Source organism: Bacidia gigantensis, assembly GCF_019456465.1.
Source record: "Bacidia gigantensis strain McMullin 20006 chromosome Unknown contig_255, whole genome shotgun sequence".
NCBI classification, from domain to species: Eukaryota; Fungi; Ascomycota; class Lecanoromycetes; order Lecanorales; family Ramalinaceae; genus Bacidia; species Bacidia gigantensis.
Window position 1 is genome coordinate 1,914,661 of NW_025408605.1, and position 13,103 is coordinate 1,927,763.

Sequence of the window (13,103 nt, forward strand, 5' to 3'; positions counted from 1 at the left end):
GTCTCTCAGACAGAACCCTATCCCGCTGCAGCTAGAGACAATCCACAGGACAACCAGGAAGCTGTACCTGCAGCTGCAGAGCCAGCCAGAACGGTCCCGGCCAGCCAGTCAGCCACGAAGAGCTACAGTGAAGTCTGCATCGCTACAATCCCCTCATTAAGACAGCAAATATCCACCCTCCAGACCACATGCAAGATAGCAAGATGTGCAATGGTGTAACATTAGACATTCAGATCCCCCACCAGTCCAGTCCCTATAAGGGCCCTGGGAAGCCCTAAAAGACAGGCCGGCCTTGGCGCATGACTAGCCTACAGGTTGGCATCAAGTGGCATCAACTCGGCGTTTCACAGCACCACCACCTGCGTCGATCTATACAAGCTTACCTCGCTGTGCCTCAGCCGTCGTCCTGCTCGCAAGACCGAAATAGTCAAGCAGCATGTAACCCTCGACACTGCCACCACCACCTCCGTTTCCCGCCCTCCCTCCCCATATAGAACCAGGCCCGTCCACCGCACCATGGCTTCCACCTTTCTACTCTCCCCTCCCCTCCCTCCCTACCTTCCCACCAAACCCCCAACGACAAGAGGCGACAAAGAATGCACATCCTCCTCCCCATCCTCCTCTACCTCTCCCTAACCCTCCCCACTTCCCCCTTCTCCCTCAACACCTCCACCTCCAACTGGCAATACACCGCCTCCTCCCTCGCATCCACCACCTCCCCCGACTGCCGCACCGCCTACTCAGCTCCCATCTCCTGCCCGGACCCGCTCCTCGTCCTCGCAGGGACGCATTTCCCCAACTATCGCCCCTCGCAGCAGGATCTGCTCTCCATCTGCGCTGACACGTGCAAGAATGCGCTGAGCGGGTATGTGGAAAATGTGGGCGACGCATGCGACATGGATAGCGATGTGGCCATCGAAACGTTGGACGCGCCGGATCCGAATGGGCAGAATATCACTGCTGATAAGGTGTGGTGGGTGGGTAATATTATAGAATTTACGTGGGCGCAGGTGTGCTCGAAGAATGCGTAGGTCCCCCCCCCTCCCTCTCTCCCCTGCCATATTCCCAACCTCAATACAAACCTAGCTAATCGTGTGATTGAACGCCAGCCAAAATCAATACTGCATCCTCTCCTCCCCCATCGCCCCCGCTTTATTCCAAACCCTCGACCCCCCGCCCGACTGCGACAAACCCTGCGCCGTGGCCTTCTTCCAGAACAGGAACAGCTACGGGCCCGCGGCGAAGCGGTATTTTCAGGATGCGCAGCTCAAGAAGTATGGGGTGGGGATGATACAGAAGTGGAAGGAGGGGTTTCAGAAGGTGGAGGGATGTGCGGGGGGAAGGGCGGGGGAGGAGGGACGAGTAGTGTGGCGTTTTCTGGGGTTGGGGCGAAGAAGACGGGGGGTGTTGGTGGGGGAGGTGGGGGAGGGAGTAGTGGGAGCAGCTCCGTGGCTGTCACGACGAGTACGATTAGCACGGCGACGGGGACGGGGACGGGGACGACGAGTAGTGCGGTAGCTGCCACGACGAGTCCGGCGAGCAGTTCGCCGAATGAGGGTGGGAGGTTGTGGACGGCGAGGGTGTTGGGAGGTGTGTGCCTCGCTTTAATGGTTGGGGTCGCGGTTGTACGATAGAAGATAGATTATAATACCGCTACTCGAGGGCGCAGCGGTAGGCTCCTTATCTGCCCCTAAAGACTTTCGTCTACTAATTTTCAGGCCGTATCTCTCATCAACCTACATCATGAGCATTTCGTTGTACAGTGGAGAGCGGAGAATGAGGAAGTCAAACCTGTGTCATATGACGTGCAAACTGGCTCTTGATTTCTTAGCTGCATTGGTGACGCAGCAGGTGAAAAGCATGCTGAGCTGCATATTGACCTTCGCTCCTTCGTCCAGATAGTCATATTGTGCGAAGCATGATACAATCGAGAAGGGCTGTCTACTCAAAACGATGCCATAGCCGAAGGAGTCAGTTGGCCAAAAAAATAGCAATGGAGAATCACGAGCGTCAATTGTTTCCCTATCATGGATGGATAAAGGCTGAGGCCAGACAACTGGGTTTTCATATCCCATGCTTACACGAATACCGAGACGCGTTTTGAAGTCTACACCTGTACCTTGACTTATCCTAGGATTCTGAGCGACGAAGGCTGCGGCGGTGCCGCAAAGTCATCAGTACACAGCCATTGATAGAACATCTCCCATTACGCCCTGAGAAATTCGTCGACCCTGCGACACCCTTCACTGCCGACTTATTCAGCGAGCTATTAAATTTCACATCAGGAGCGCCGGGGTTCGGTTTGTCCGGCCATTTGAGTCCGTCGCGGAGTACTTTATCGGATCGACGGCGCCATTGGCTGCCTACTACCAGGTCTCAGGTTCAGATTCTTGGATTACCTCTGGAACAGTCTTTTCTAAACGACTGACTACGGTCCTCAACATTATCTGGCGGACACAACTCCTTTCGGTAGGTATCGTTCAGGGTTTCGCTGCTGATTTCTCTGGCCTGGTGACCCCACTCCTGGAGTTGTGCCAATGGCAAACACTACAGCAATTACCCTCACCATACATGAAAAGTCGCAATACCACGTCAGCGAGTGGCGAGCTATTCTCTTTTTAGCGATCACGCTGATACTTCAGACCTGCGTCCTCTTCACCTTTGCTCTCGGATGGCAAAGGCACCGGATATGCTTGGTTACGTTTCGACTTTGAGCGAGAGACAGCCCGCACTTTCCTCGCCCAGGAGCTGGCATTACCTTAGGTTGAGTGCAAAGGGTGAGGTTTCCTAGCGAACACCAGAGCACAGGTGACAGATACACGATCGAACGAGATGGTCGGAAATGTCGCTTTTTGTATGGTCCAAGACGTGGGAGATGGAAAAGATGGCACGCTGAGGAAGAAGAGACTGTATTTCTGAGATGAGATACTTCACACGAATCAGAAATAATTTCCAGGATGCATACCAACACAGGAAAAGAGACACCTGCCTTCTTCCAGCTACCGCTGGAAAATCCAAGACAGCTAAATTTCATTGTGGAGACTTTTTGTCTTAATCAGCGCTTGGAAATTTCTGAGTCTCAGGATGACTTCGACGCTCAGATCAACCTCCACAAAAGCGCCTTTAATCCACAATCATACCAATGGCTTCATCCTTTGTATCATTTCCAAGTCAGTAGAAGACCCTGAATTCGCCCACAAGTCTCCTCTCTAACAGGGAGAAGTCACCAAGCCATCATGCCGTCGTGGCTGCTTCTCATATCATCCATTACAACACTATTCCCCATCAGCATTTGCGCACAACAAGACCCGACAGGAGGAGCCTTGAACACCACCGACACTTTGCAACAATCAGAAAATCAAACTCAAACCTCCCCCTCGCTTTCAGCACCCCCAAACCCCTATTACTGGACAAGTCAGGAACGGCGCCTTCGCTTCCGAGCCTACAACTACCGCGACTCAAACGAACCCCAGGACGTGCAAGATTTATTCTACAAAGCCTTGGACACTTTATACCTGCAGGTACATCCCCCCTCCTTTCCCCTCCCCTCCCCTCCTCCCCTTCCTCCCCTCCGACCTCCCCTCCTCCCCTTCCTCCCCTCCTCCCTCCCCTCCTCCCCTTCCTCCCCTCCGACCTCCCCCGCCCTCTCCCCTAACAACCCCCCCAGTCCCTCTCCCCCCGCCCTCCTCCACCAACAGCAGCCTCCCCCTCCCCCTCCCCTTCCCCATCTTCCCCCCCCACCTCTTCCCCTGGATCGAAAGCCTGTACATCCTTCGCACGAACTCACGCCTGCGCTTCGGCATCGTGCCGCAATCACCCACCATACAGCTCACCTGGCAGGATATGGCGACTATACTGAGGGAGGTCCGCGCGTTCGTGGGCTTGTGGACGGATCAGCGCGTCGTGCCCAGTTTTGATGTCGATGTTATGTTTGCACGGGATAAGGGCGTGGCGTTTAGAGCGGGGTTGGTGGGTGTGCCGCCGGTTAAAGGGGAGGGGGTGGAGGGGGGGGGGTGGAGTGGGGTGGGAGGGAATGAGACTGTTGCGTTGACGGCTAGGTGATGTGGATGCGAGGTGGAGATTGCTGTGAGGAGGGATGGGCTATTTTGATGGTTTTTTAGCTGGGGAAGATGCGGGGGATGCAACGCACTTTGCCCTGGCTTTTGGATTTGTGATATTGAGTCAAGGGAAAATGTAACGACATTTTGTCCGTAGTCACTGAATGTCTGCGTTGCTTTGGTCGAAAGGTTAAAGCCAGCAGACAGCGTCATATTGGTCGGCAGTGGGTTCTTTATTGAGTTGTACCGTGTGTGGTAGAAGTATAACATTTGGACATGCCACGCTGAAACACGAGGATCTTAACGTAGAAACAGTGCTTCCTGTATGTGGTGCTTCAGAAGCCATGAGATCACTGAGCGAGGTCCAAGTCTGGGTAGCCGCTTTGTCCACCTGAGTCCATTGCTCATCTTAAGGATCCATCAGAAATTCCCCGTTAAAGCATAGGTATGTTGACGTTATTCCAAGTATTCATTGATTATTGCACGATACTCTTAGTGCTGAGCATCGTAGCACTAACCAAAATCTGTTCCAACTTGTCCTTGCACAATGTAGAGAGGAAACGGCTGGGATGTTGACCGTGGGTACAAGGGAAAACCTTCAAGACAAGCCGATCTGCATCTATGGACATTTTCTCAGAAGCAAGTAAGTCAGAAAGCACCTCAAGATGGACAATAAGCACTTTCAGCAATATCAAGAAAGTCAAATCTTGTAATATTCATTTTCACCACGACCAAAACTATCGTCGCAGCACTTTTCTGTCAAAATATAAAAAAGCAACGGAGCATTTTTCTAGCTCAACGTCACATACCATCAAAATATCTACCTTGAATCGAAGGAACTCTTGATACCAGACGGAGCCATTTTCTTGCTCAACGCCCTCCATCAACTCGAATCGGATTTTGGAGGGATATCAGACGGAGCAGTTGACAGCTCAACATCATCCATCATCCCCTTCAGTATGTCAGACGGAGCTATTTTCTTGCTCAACGTCCTCCATCCCCCTCCACCCCCCTCCACCCCCCTACTTCCCACCCTCTTTGCCCCCATGCATCAACGTCTAAATCAGAACCAGAAACCACTCCCACTCGTCCGCTCCGGCAACGAAGGCAATCTCGGCTCCGGCGACTCGGTCTCATCTGGATTTACTACACGCAGCACGCCACTGTGTCCAGGGCGAAGTCTGGGCGTGTTTGTTCGATGCAACCCAATGCTTGTTATGTGCGCCTGTTGACCGGGCTGGGCGTGGAGGGTTCCTGTTATGCTTCGAATTGCGTTGGTCCTCTTGAGGCCTGCGCTGGGCAGGTGTGCGGACTCTGGTATCTGGGGCAACTCCTTATCCAAACCCGTTGCCCGCGCCCGCGGCGTTTCTCTGTACTGCTCTTCTCTTCTCCTCATGGCTTCTGTCAAACCTAAAGTGTTTATGTCTCGACTAAATTCCTCTTCCCATCGTCGGCCCTGCTCCCTTCTCTCCTCTTCACATCTCTCGTACTCCCAGAATGCAAGTGTCTGCTCGCTTGGCCAGTAGTCAAGGAGGGTCGGATGATGAATGTGAATGGCGCAGCGAACTCGAGCCCGCTGGGGAGGCGTCAGAGGGAGGAGGGTCGACCGGACGGATTGGCCGAGGTGGAGTGAGGTTGCGACCTGAAGAGTCGTTCGTGTGAGGTTGACAGGAGAAGGGCTGTTTGGTGTAGAGTATGGCGGTCTATTTCTTGACGGCGACTTATAAGGTGTCGGCTTTCGTACACGGGCCGCAAGGAGAGGGTTACCTCCCCGGCCGGGTTTCGACATTTTTGACCCCATCGTCAAAGCTCTGGCTGTTTGTTGTTTGGTGATTGTGAATATTTATTTAGTGTTGCTTGAGGGTTGTTGTATTAAATTGTGTAGGTTGAAAGCCGGCGGCAGTGGTGGCAATTGTAGTATTAGGCGTAAATATGATGATGTTGTGTATGTGAGGGAGAAAAGAGCAGAATCGAGGAGCGGAGCACGAGGAGCTTGATATACCACCTTCGCGAGCATTGTGCACTGCCCTCATCTAGGGTTGGAACATTGAAGCGGCACAATACAATCTCATTGTGTCGTCCCTCGTAAATACGAGGCCCAGGAGAACAATGGCAATGTCTCCATGAGACTGTAGCTGTTATGGTAAAGGTTCTGAACAAAGACCTGACGGGCGGGGAGTTGGTGCTGGGCACTCTGGATCTGAGCTGTCACGATAAGTGATGTCGGGCATGTATGCATGAGTGCTGCACCACTCGAGGTCGCTGATGCAGTCGAGCAGCATATTGAATAAAATCGAGCTTCGACCATCAGCGGTTTCTTTATCTGCAGTGCTTTCAACAATTTGCTGTCATTGGCATATTGCTTGCATTACCAGCAGAGCACAACACCTCCTAGATAAAAGACCTTACATGTTCAGGCGTTCCCAGCTTTGTATCTACTCCATGAGGGCTATAAGTGATGACTGTGTTCTGTCATCTTTGATGCGCCGAGAAGAAAAGTCTCATCTTGAAAATCTCTGTTTCTTTGTTCGAACAACGGCAAACAAAGTATCAAGGGGCAGTCAGGGCGCGAGAAGCCCCTTAGGTCTCAGTGCCACTATGATGTAAAGCGCTCTAAATGTGATACCACGATGGACGCGCTACCATTACGCCAATTCTCAAAGTCACGATTCCTCCTAGGTTTGCCGAGCTTTAGGGGACAGCAAACTGAGCCGCATTAGTTCTCATATATCACGGAGAATCATGCACGAACAGGAGGTTTTGATGGAAAGTCAGCGCGAGAGACGTGAGTTTGGGGTATTCAATTCTATTTTCATCTCGATACATGATAGAGCTTTCTGGGGATATACTCACCCCGCCTCTTACTCTTAGAGACCTATTTCCCATCTCATGAAGAATAAGAATGTTATCAAATCACTCTCAAAGTTCAACATGAAACCATCTGAGCATGTTACAAGCAGGCGTTTCAAATCAGTAAAGCTCACAAGCGTGGAGCGTTGACGATAGCTGTCGAGTCTTCTTTCCCTGTCTCCTTGAATTTATTAGTGTCAAAATCCTTCCCCTTTGCCTTACATAATTGACTTTGTCAGATGAGTTCTCGTCGATGCCGATACATCCTTCAGCGAGTCGTGATAGTGATCTTTTCACCGTCATCTCTAGCCGGTTGGGCTTTCATCACTCGCACCTACATGCTACCCCTTCGCGGTCTTCTCTTTCTTCTGCTTCGCAACCTTCTCCTTCTTTCGCTTCGCGACCATCTCCTTCCTCTCCGTCGCAAGCCTCTGTTTCTTCTCCATCGCAAGCCTCTTTTTCTCCTCCCTTGCAATTCTTTGCCTTTCCCTTGCGAACTTCTGCTTCTCCCTCGAAAGCTCCGAATCAATATCTCTTGTGGAAACAACAATGGCGTCAACATTCCGATCATACGTCAGTGTGATCTCACCCCACAAAGCCTTAAGCTCAATGCAAGCAACTATGGTCACATCTTCCAGGAGCCCGTTACCCAGCAGACGATTCTGCGGGATGCCAATGATCCAGTCCACGCCCATATTGATATGTTTGCATTTTGAAACGGCTGAAGTACACGGGCTCAGTTTGCTGGGATCAAATCTCTCGTTCTTGGGGAGTCGAGGTATTGGAAAGGGTTGAGCTGGTCGTGTTCGTTCGAAAAGCCAGGGTCTGTACGTTTGCATGCATCCCAGGTGTCTCATATCGTGAATGTAGGTGTTGAGTCTATGCAAAATTTCCTTTGGTTGTGGCGCTACTGATGCCATCTGAGACTGTGTATAGGTAATGCTCCACGGGGGATGAGTGATTATATCGAAGCCACCAATACGTTCGATCTTCTGCTTAAGTGCCGAGTGCACTAAGACGTTGAAATAATGATTGACAAGACCGATGGATAGGAGGTCCTGGAGATTAGGGGAAGGTTTTACAGCACAAAACAGGCTCGTTCCTGATTGATAGTCGGAGCAAAGTAAAGGAACAAAATCTTTGGACTGCCCCTCAAAATCGATCAGATTATCTTTTTGACCATCATCAAGGGCGTGGATGACTAGGAGCTGAATCTCGATTGGCAACGTCTCCATGATCTTTGAATCTTCACCCGCCGTACATCTGCGTGAAGTGGCTCTAGGGGCGAAAGGTGTCGTCTGATTTTTTATTGCGATCAAATACTACCATACACCGAATGAAGACGAGTCGATTGATCAATCGTAAGACGAAACCGTTTTTAGGAAGTCCCGAGTCGGTACACGCTGTCGATTTGGGGTGCGCAGAGAATGCTTGGAATATGGGAGGAAAAGTTCGCAATCTGGGTTATTCCAGAGTGAGGAGTTGTTCAAAGCTCATCAATCAGTTCAATGGATGGCTCGTCGACGAGCGCTTGCACTATCGATTTCCATCAGATTGGACATCGGTTTGTTGATGCAGGTGTAGGGGAATGGATTGACGCGTCACGTAGGAAAACGCGGCTCCTAATTGCCACCCTAGGCTGCGGGTTTTAGGGCTCCCCCGCCTAGGGCAGCCCTGAAAGTGGAGTGCCCAGGGACCTCATTTTTCGACACTTTCCATCACAGAATGCTGAGGCCAACCACAAGACGTAACTCACGGCACTATGAGACTTTGCTGAGAGGAAAGCACACAGATACACACAGGAGACTTGGGAATTCGATTCAACGGATTGATTGATGAGTATTGGTGTGTATGTGGGGAGAGTTTCCTCTTCTACGACCTGGCTCATACCGAATCTCATCTCATTCCCCAGACTTCTTCATAGTCTTACCCCTCTTCATCTCTTTGATTCTTAGCCTTTTCCGCAGCGATCCTCTGGTTCATTTCCTCTGTACTTATGATCAAAAGATCCTTCTCACAGTCCATACTCAGCGTAATATCTTGGAACATCGCCTTGTATTCTATACCTGCCGCGACTCTAGTATCCCTTAGGTATCCCTTTTTCATTACTTCAGACCTCCCACAATTGTCTATCCACTTGATTTTGCGGTTCTTATACAAATCAACTACTGCACTTGCTTCGATGAACGTCTCGTATTCGAGGAGCTTTTGCACTAAACGCTCTACGGTACCTCTCTTCTCCTGTTGGAGTCGTGAGATGGTGTAAGGCTCCTTAGGTGCTGTGTAACGAAAGGCCCAGCACTGAGTTCTTGGGGGAAGTACCTTGATTGTCTGTGTGAAGAAGTGTAGGCTTTTTAAGATGGCTGTAATGGTAGGGCGAGCGTCAAGGGTAGGATCCAACCAGGGCGGCAGACATTCAGACGCGCCAAGCCATTCATGTAGAGCTTGATGAAGGGATGGAGTGGCGACTTCGCCGAAATAGTGGCTCGTCAGGCGAAAATGCAGGAGATCGAAGCAGGTATTGAGTATCGTTTCTTCTCGAAGATGGCCGATGATTTGGACATGGAGCTCAGTAGGTAGTCGCTCCATGGCTGATGACACTTCAGGTCAGAGGAATTTGAAGGACGGGTAGAGAGCTGTGGGATAATGAGGGTGTTGACACTTACGGATTCGAAATGTCACGAAAAAGGTTGTGAGAAAGGAGGCGGCTAACTGGGGTCGAGGGAGATATTGTGTGACATGCTAAGCTCAGTGTTGTGGTACAAAGCCAGATCCATCAGCATGATTATAAGTACGCCATAAAAACTCTGCATTCAAATTTGGCTAGCTCTCGCCAAAGTTTCCACCGTACGCTTAGCAGATCTTATGTTTGCTGCGTCATCTTATGATAGTCTTGAGTGATCTTGCCGGCTTTACGAGCCTTCCTCGCTTCCCACGTCTTCAATCATTCCCCAAATGATTTGCTTACCCCTCTTCCTCCCTCGGATTCTCTCTCCAATCCCCTGTACATACGGGATTCCTTGATTGATCTGCTTCGTACTTACGGTCAGAACATCCCTCTCTTTATCCATACTCAGTATGACATCTGGAAAGATCGCTTTGTATTCAATACACAAACTGACTCTCGGGTCTTCTAGCCATTTCAAGTCTTTCAGTTCCTTCCATTTGTGACGATCCACCCATGAACGCTTTCGACCTCTGCACCCGTCAATGGCGTCCATTGCTCGATGCATATTCTCTGCCGCATCGTATTGTTGCCTGGTCATACTCGTAGATTGCTGGAAAATTGCATCTGGTGTCGTGGGGGAGGACTTGGGAGTTCATATGCTTCCTTTGGCGCTGTGAAACGGAGGGCCCAACGCAGGAGACCCGGAGCTAGCTTGATCGTCAAATTTCCGACAAATGACTGCATCTGTTCTGCGATTTGATGCGCATCTGGCCCATCATCTGCTGTAAAAGTCATCCATGGAGGTAGGCACCAGCGCTTCTCGAGAAAGAATTTCAGGCTCTGAGAAAGTCGGGGTATCGTAAGGTCATGGTAGTAATGATTTGTAAGGCAGAGATTTAAATAATCGAGGGGAGAGTCAATTGGTAACTGGCGGATGATATGAACGTGGATCTCTGTTGCTAGTCGATCCATGGTTCATCAAGTCATGAACATTGGGTATCTGAAAAGGGTCGTAAAGAGTAAGGATAAGAATAGGCAGGTGTTGAAGAGACATTTGGGGGAGGGGGTGGCAAATTTTCTGCTAACCTTCTTAAGGGTTGTAACACACCTGTGACATACTATATTCACTTCTTCCCTTGTACTTGAGCCATTCCCATCCTCTCGTATTTAGCAGACAGAAAGTTGGAATGAATAATCACAACCTCTTTTTAAGATCTCCGATCTTGCTTAATGCTCAGTAATCATTCTGGGAGCCCTCCGCATTTTCATATGCATTTGCATGTCTGCTATCTTTGTAGCTTCCTGCTTCTCCCTCTCGATCCTCTAGTGTTTCTTTCTTGCCGAAATAGTCAGAACGTGTGGATCATCATGACATCTGTAAGTGAGATGAGGGAAATTGATCTTCAGCTCGAATATGATCTGGATCATGGGATCACCCAGTACCCCACGCGAGTCAAAGGTGGCTGCGTCTTGCAGACCCTCTACCTTGCCTCCTTCGAGATGGATCTTGTGCTCGAAAGTCTCCAGAAAGCGCAGTCTGGTGTATTCAATACGATCAAGACGGAAACCTTCAAGCCCAGTGGGGTAGACGAGTTTGTAGGATTCCCTGGGAGCTGTCATTTGGAGAGCCAGAGGGCGAAAACGCTCAGGGATTTGTTTTAGTGTGAAAAAGTGGTGAAGTAAGTCAAGAGCCGGTTCCGGGCGGCCTAATTCTGGGGGCACAAATATGGGTCTGGATGGTGCAGAAAATGGCCAGGTAAGTGGTAATCCTTTTAACCGACAATGAAAGTAAAGCGGATGAGCACCAGAGTCTGGTGGAGATCCTGGAAATACGGAAGAAGACCAAGGAGATGGATCGACCTTCTCCTTCAAGATCATACGGAGGGTCTTCGTGAAAATTGGGATCGTTAGTCTGTGAAAGTATCGACTGGTCACAGCTAAGTTGAGGATGTCGAAACAACAATCATACTCTGATGTACGAAGATAGTCGATGATTTGCAAGTGAGTCTCCGTTGCTAGACGTTCCATGTTTGGTGCTGTTAGGTTGTAGGATGGAAGTTAGTAAGGAGGTGTGGAACAACGAGGTTTAAGTGACCCAGATTTTTACGAGCAAACAATGAATAAAGATGCCGCTAACCTTGTCAGGCGGTAACACGTTTTAATATGCCTTGTTCACGTGACGAGTGTTGATGTGAATGCAAATGGAGTTTTTAATGGGCATTGTGACACCTGTCACACCTCTTTGACCAATTGGTCTAATTGACAAAACAGCCCACGCTTATTAACTAAAGGTCTATCTTAATGATTAATAAGACACCATTGATCAATGAGCGTCTCGTTGGTAGATAAGCGTCTTCTCCGCCATCTAGATAGTGCTGCTTTTAAGTGCCCTTGTAAATACAATATACTTACAAAGAGTGCTCAAATTAAAACTTCTTTAAAGATTAAGTAGTAGCCGAATCTAGCGACGATGGGGTCAATCACCTGCATATTGTTTTAGCCTATCGATAACAAGGTCCTTTAATAGCATTGTAAGGCTTTAAAGCAAGTATAATATAAAAACGTTAAATAACCTCTAAAGACTAATCAGGTAAGATTGCCCAGAACTACCCTTGCTCCACCAAGAGCAGCAATAGATTGGTAGACAAGATAGCTTAATAAACAAGTAGCTGAGCGGATCATCAAGCTGACTGATTCGTCATTAAAGCGGGCATTTGGTCAAGTACGTCAATTGTTCAAAGACGTGTGACATTCCCAACTCCACTATCGTCATCCGTGCCCATCAGTCGGTGAACTCGGGTACAGTATCGTACATTCCAACGTATCCCATGATTTTACTCATTGATCCTTAGCCTCTTTGCGCGGTCTCTTTGAGCCCCTTAGCCTTTCCTTCTTAGCCAACTTCTTAGCTTTCTGTTTCTCCCTTTCAATCTTCTTATCAATCTGCTTTGTCGAGAACATAACAATACCCCCTTCCACATCGCGCTTCAAAGTGAACTCCGCGCAACACGCCACAAGATCTTTTGCGCATGCATAGATGGGTGGCTCTGGATGATAAGGTCCCTTTATGTCTATGAATAGTCGGCCTTTCCAGTCGGGATGATAGGCGATTAGGGGTTCTTTCGGCCCTGTGAGCTGAACGGCAAGTGGGCGGAAGAGCTGTGGAATTTCTTTGAAGGCAGACCTGTAAAAGATCAAGCTCAGGGTATCTCGTACAAGGACTGATGCATCTTGTGGAATGCGAGAGTCACTCGTGGTTTTGGGAGCCCAAGTACCTGGCTTGATCTTTGCCCGTAATAGCTTGCACAAAGTCTTTAGGAAAATAGGGCATGCCAGTCTGTGGAAATATCTGCTGGTCTCGGCCAGGTGAAGGAGGTCGAAACAACATGCGTATTCCGAAGTACAAAGATCGGTGATGATTTTCAAATGCAATTCCATGGATAGGCGGTCCATGATGGTTGAAGTCGTGAGAATTGTAGAACTGATTCAGATGTGAGAGAAGCTATGATATAGATTATGACGGAGTA

At 49.5% G+C, this 13,103-nt stretch overlaps 5 protein-coding genes across 5 annotated transcripts; all 5 read right to left on the reverse strand.

Moving 5' to 3' along the window:
• Positions 1–5,121: 5,121 nt before the first annotated feature.
• On the reverse strand, positions 5,122–5,859 carry KY384_007334 (uncharacterized protein; the record flags this gene model as incomplete). Its single annotated transcript, XM_044815825.1, has 1 exon — positions 5,122–5,859. The coding sequence occupies one exon, from the start codon at positions 5,857–5,859 to the stop codon at positions 5,122–5,124; it is 738 nt and encodes a 245-aa protein (XP_044667699.1).
• Positions 5,860–7,249: 1,390 nt separating this feature from the next.
• KY384_007335 (uncharacterized protein) lies at positions 7,250–8,143 on the reverse strand (the record flags this gene model as incomplete). The annotated part of the gene is made up of 1 exon (XM_044815826.1): positions 7,250–8,143. One exon carries the CDS (start codon positions 8,141–8,143, stop codon positions 7,250–7,252), a length of 894 nt encoding a protein of 297 aa, XP_044667700.1.
• A 637-nt stretch (positions 8,144–8,780) lies between these two features.
• Positions 8,781–9,497, reverse strand: KY384_007336 (uncharacterized protein; the record flags this gene model as incomplete). The annotated part of the gene is made up of 2 exons (XM_044815827.1): positions 8,781–8,787; positions 8,839–9,497. The coding sequence occupies 2 exons, from the start codon at positions 9,495–9,497 to the stop codon at positions 8,781–8,783; spliced, it is 666 nt and encodes a 221-aa protein (XP_044667701.1).
• Positions 9,498–9,820: 323 nt separating this feature from the next.
• KY384_007337 (uncharacterized protein) lies at positions 9,821–10,174 on the reverse strand (the record flags this gene model as incomplete). Its single annotated transcript, XM_044815828.1, is given in 2 exon segments — positions 9,821–9,937; positions 9,953–10,174. 2 exon segments carry the CDS (start codon positions 10,172–10,174, stop codon positions 9,821–9,823), a joined length of 339 nt encoding a protein of 112 aa, XP_044667702.1.
• A 2,240-nt stretch (positions 10,175–12,414) lies between these two features.
• KY384_007338 (uncharacterized protein) lies at positions 12,415–13,029 on the reverse strand (the record flags this gene model as incomplete). Its single annotated transcript, XM_044815829.1, has 1 exon — positions 12,415–13,029. The coding sequence occupies one exon, from the start codon at positions 13,027–13,029 to the stop codon at positions 12,415–12,417; it is 615 nt and encodes a 204-aa protein (XP_044667703.1).
• Between the last annotated feature and the right edge of the window lie 74 nt (positions 13,030–13,103).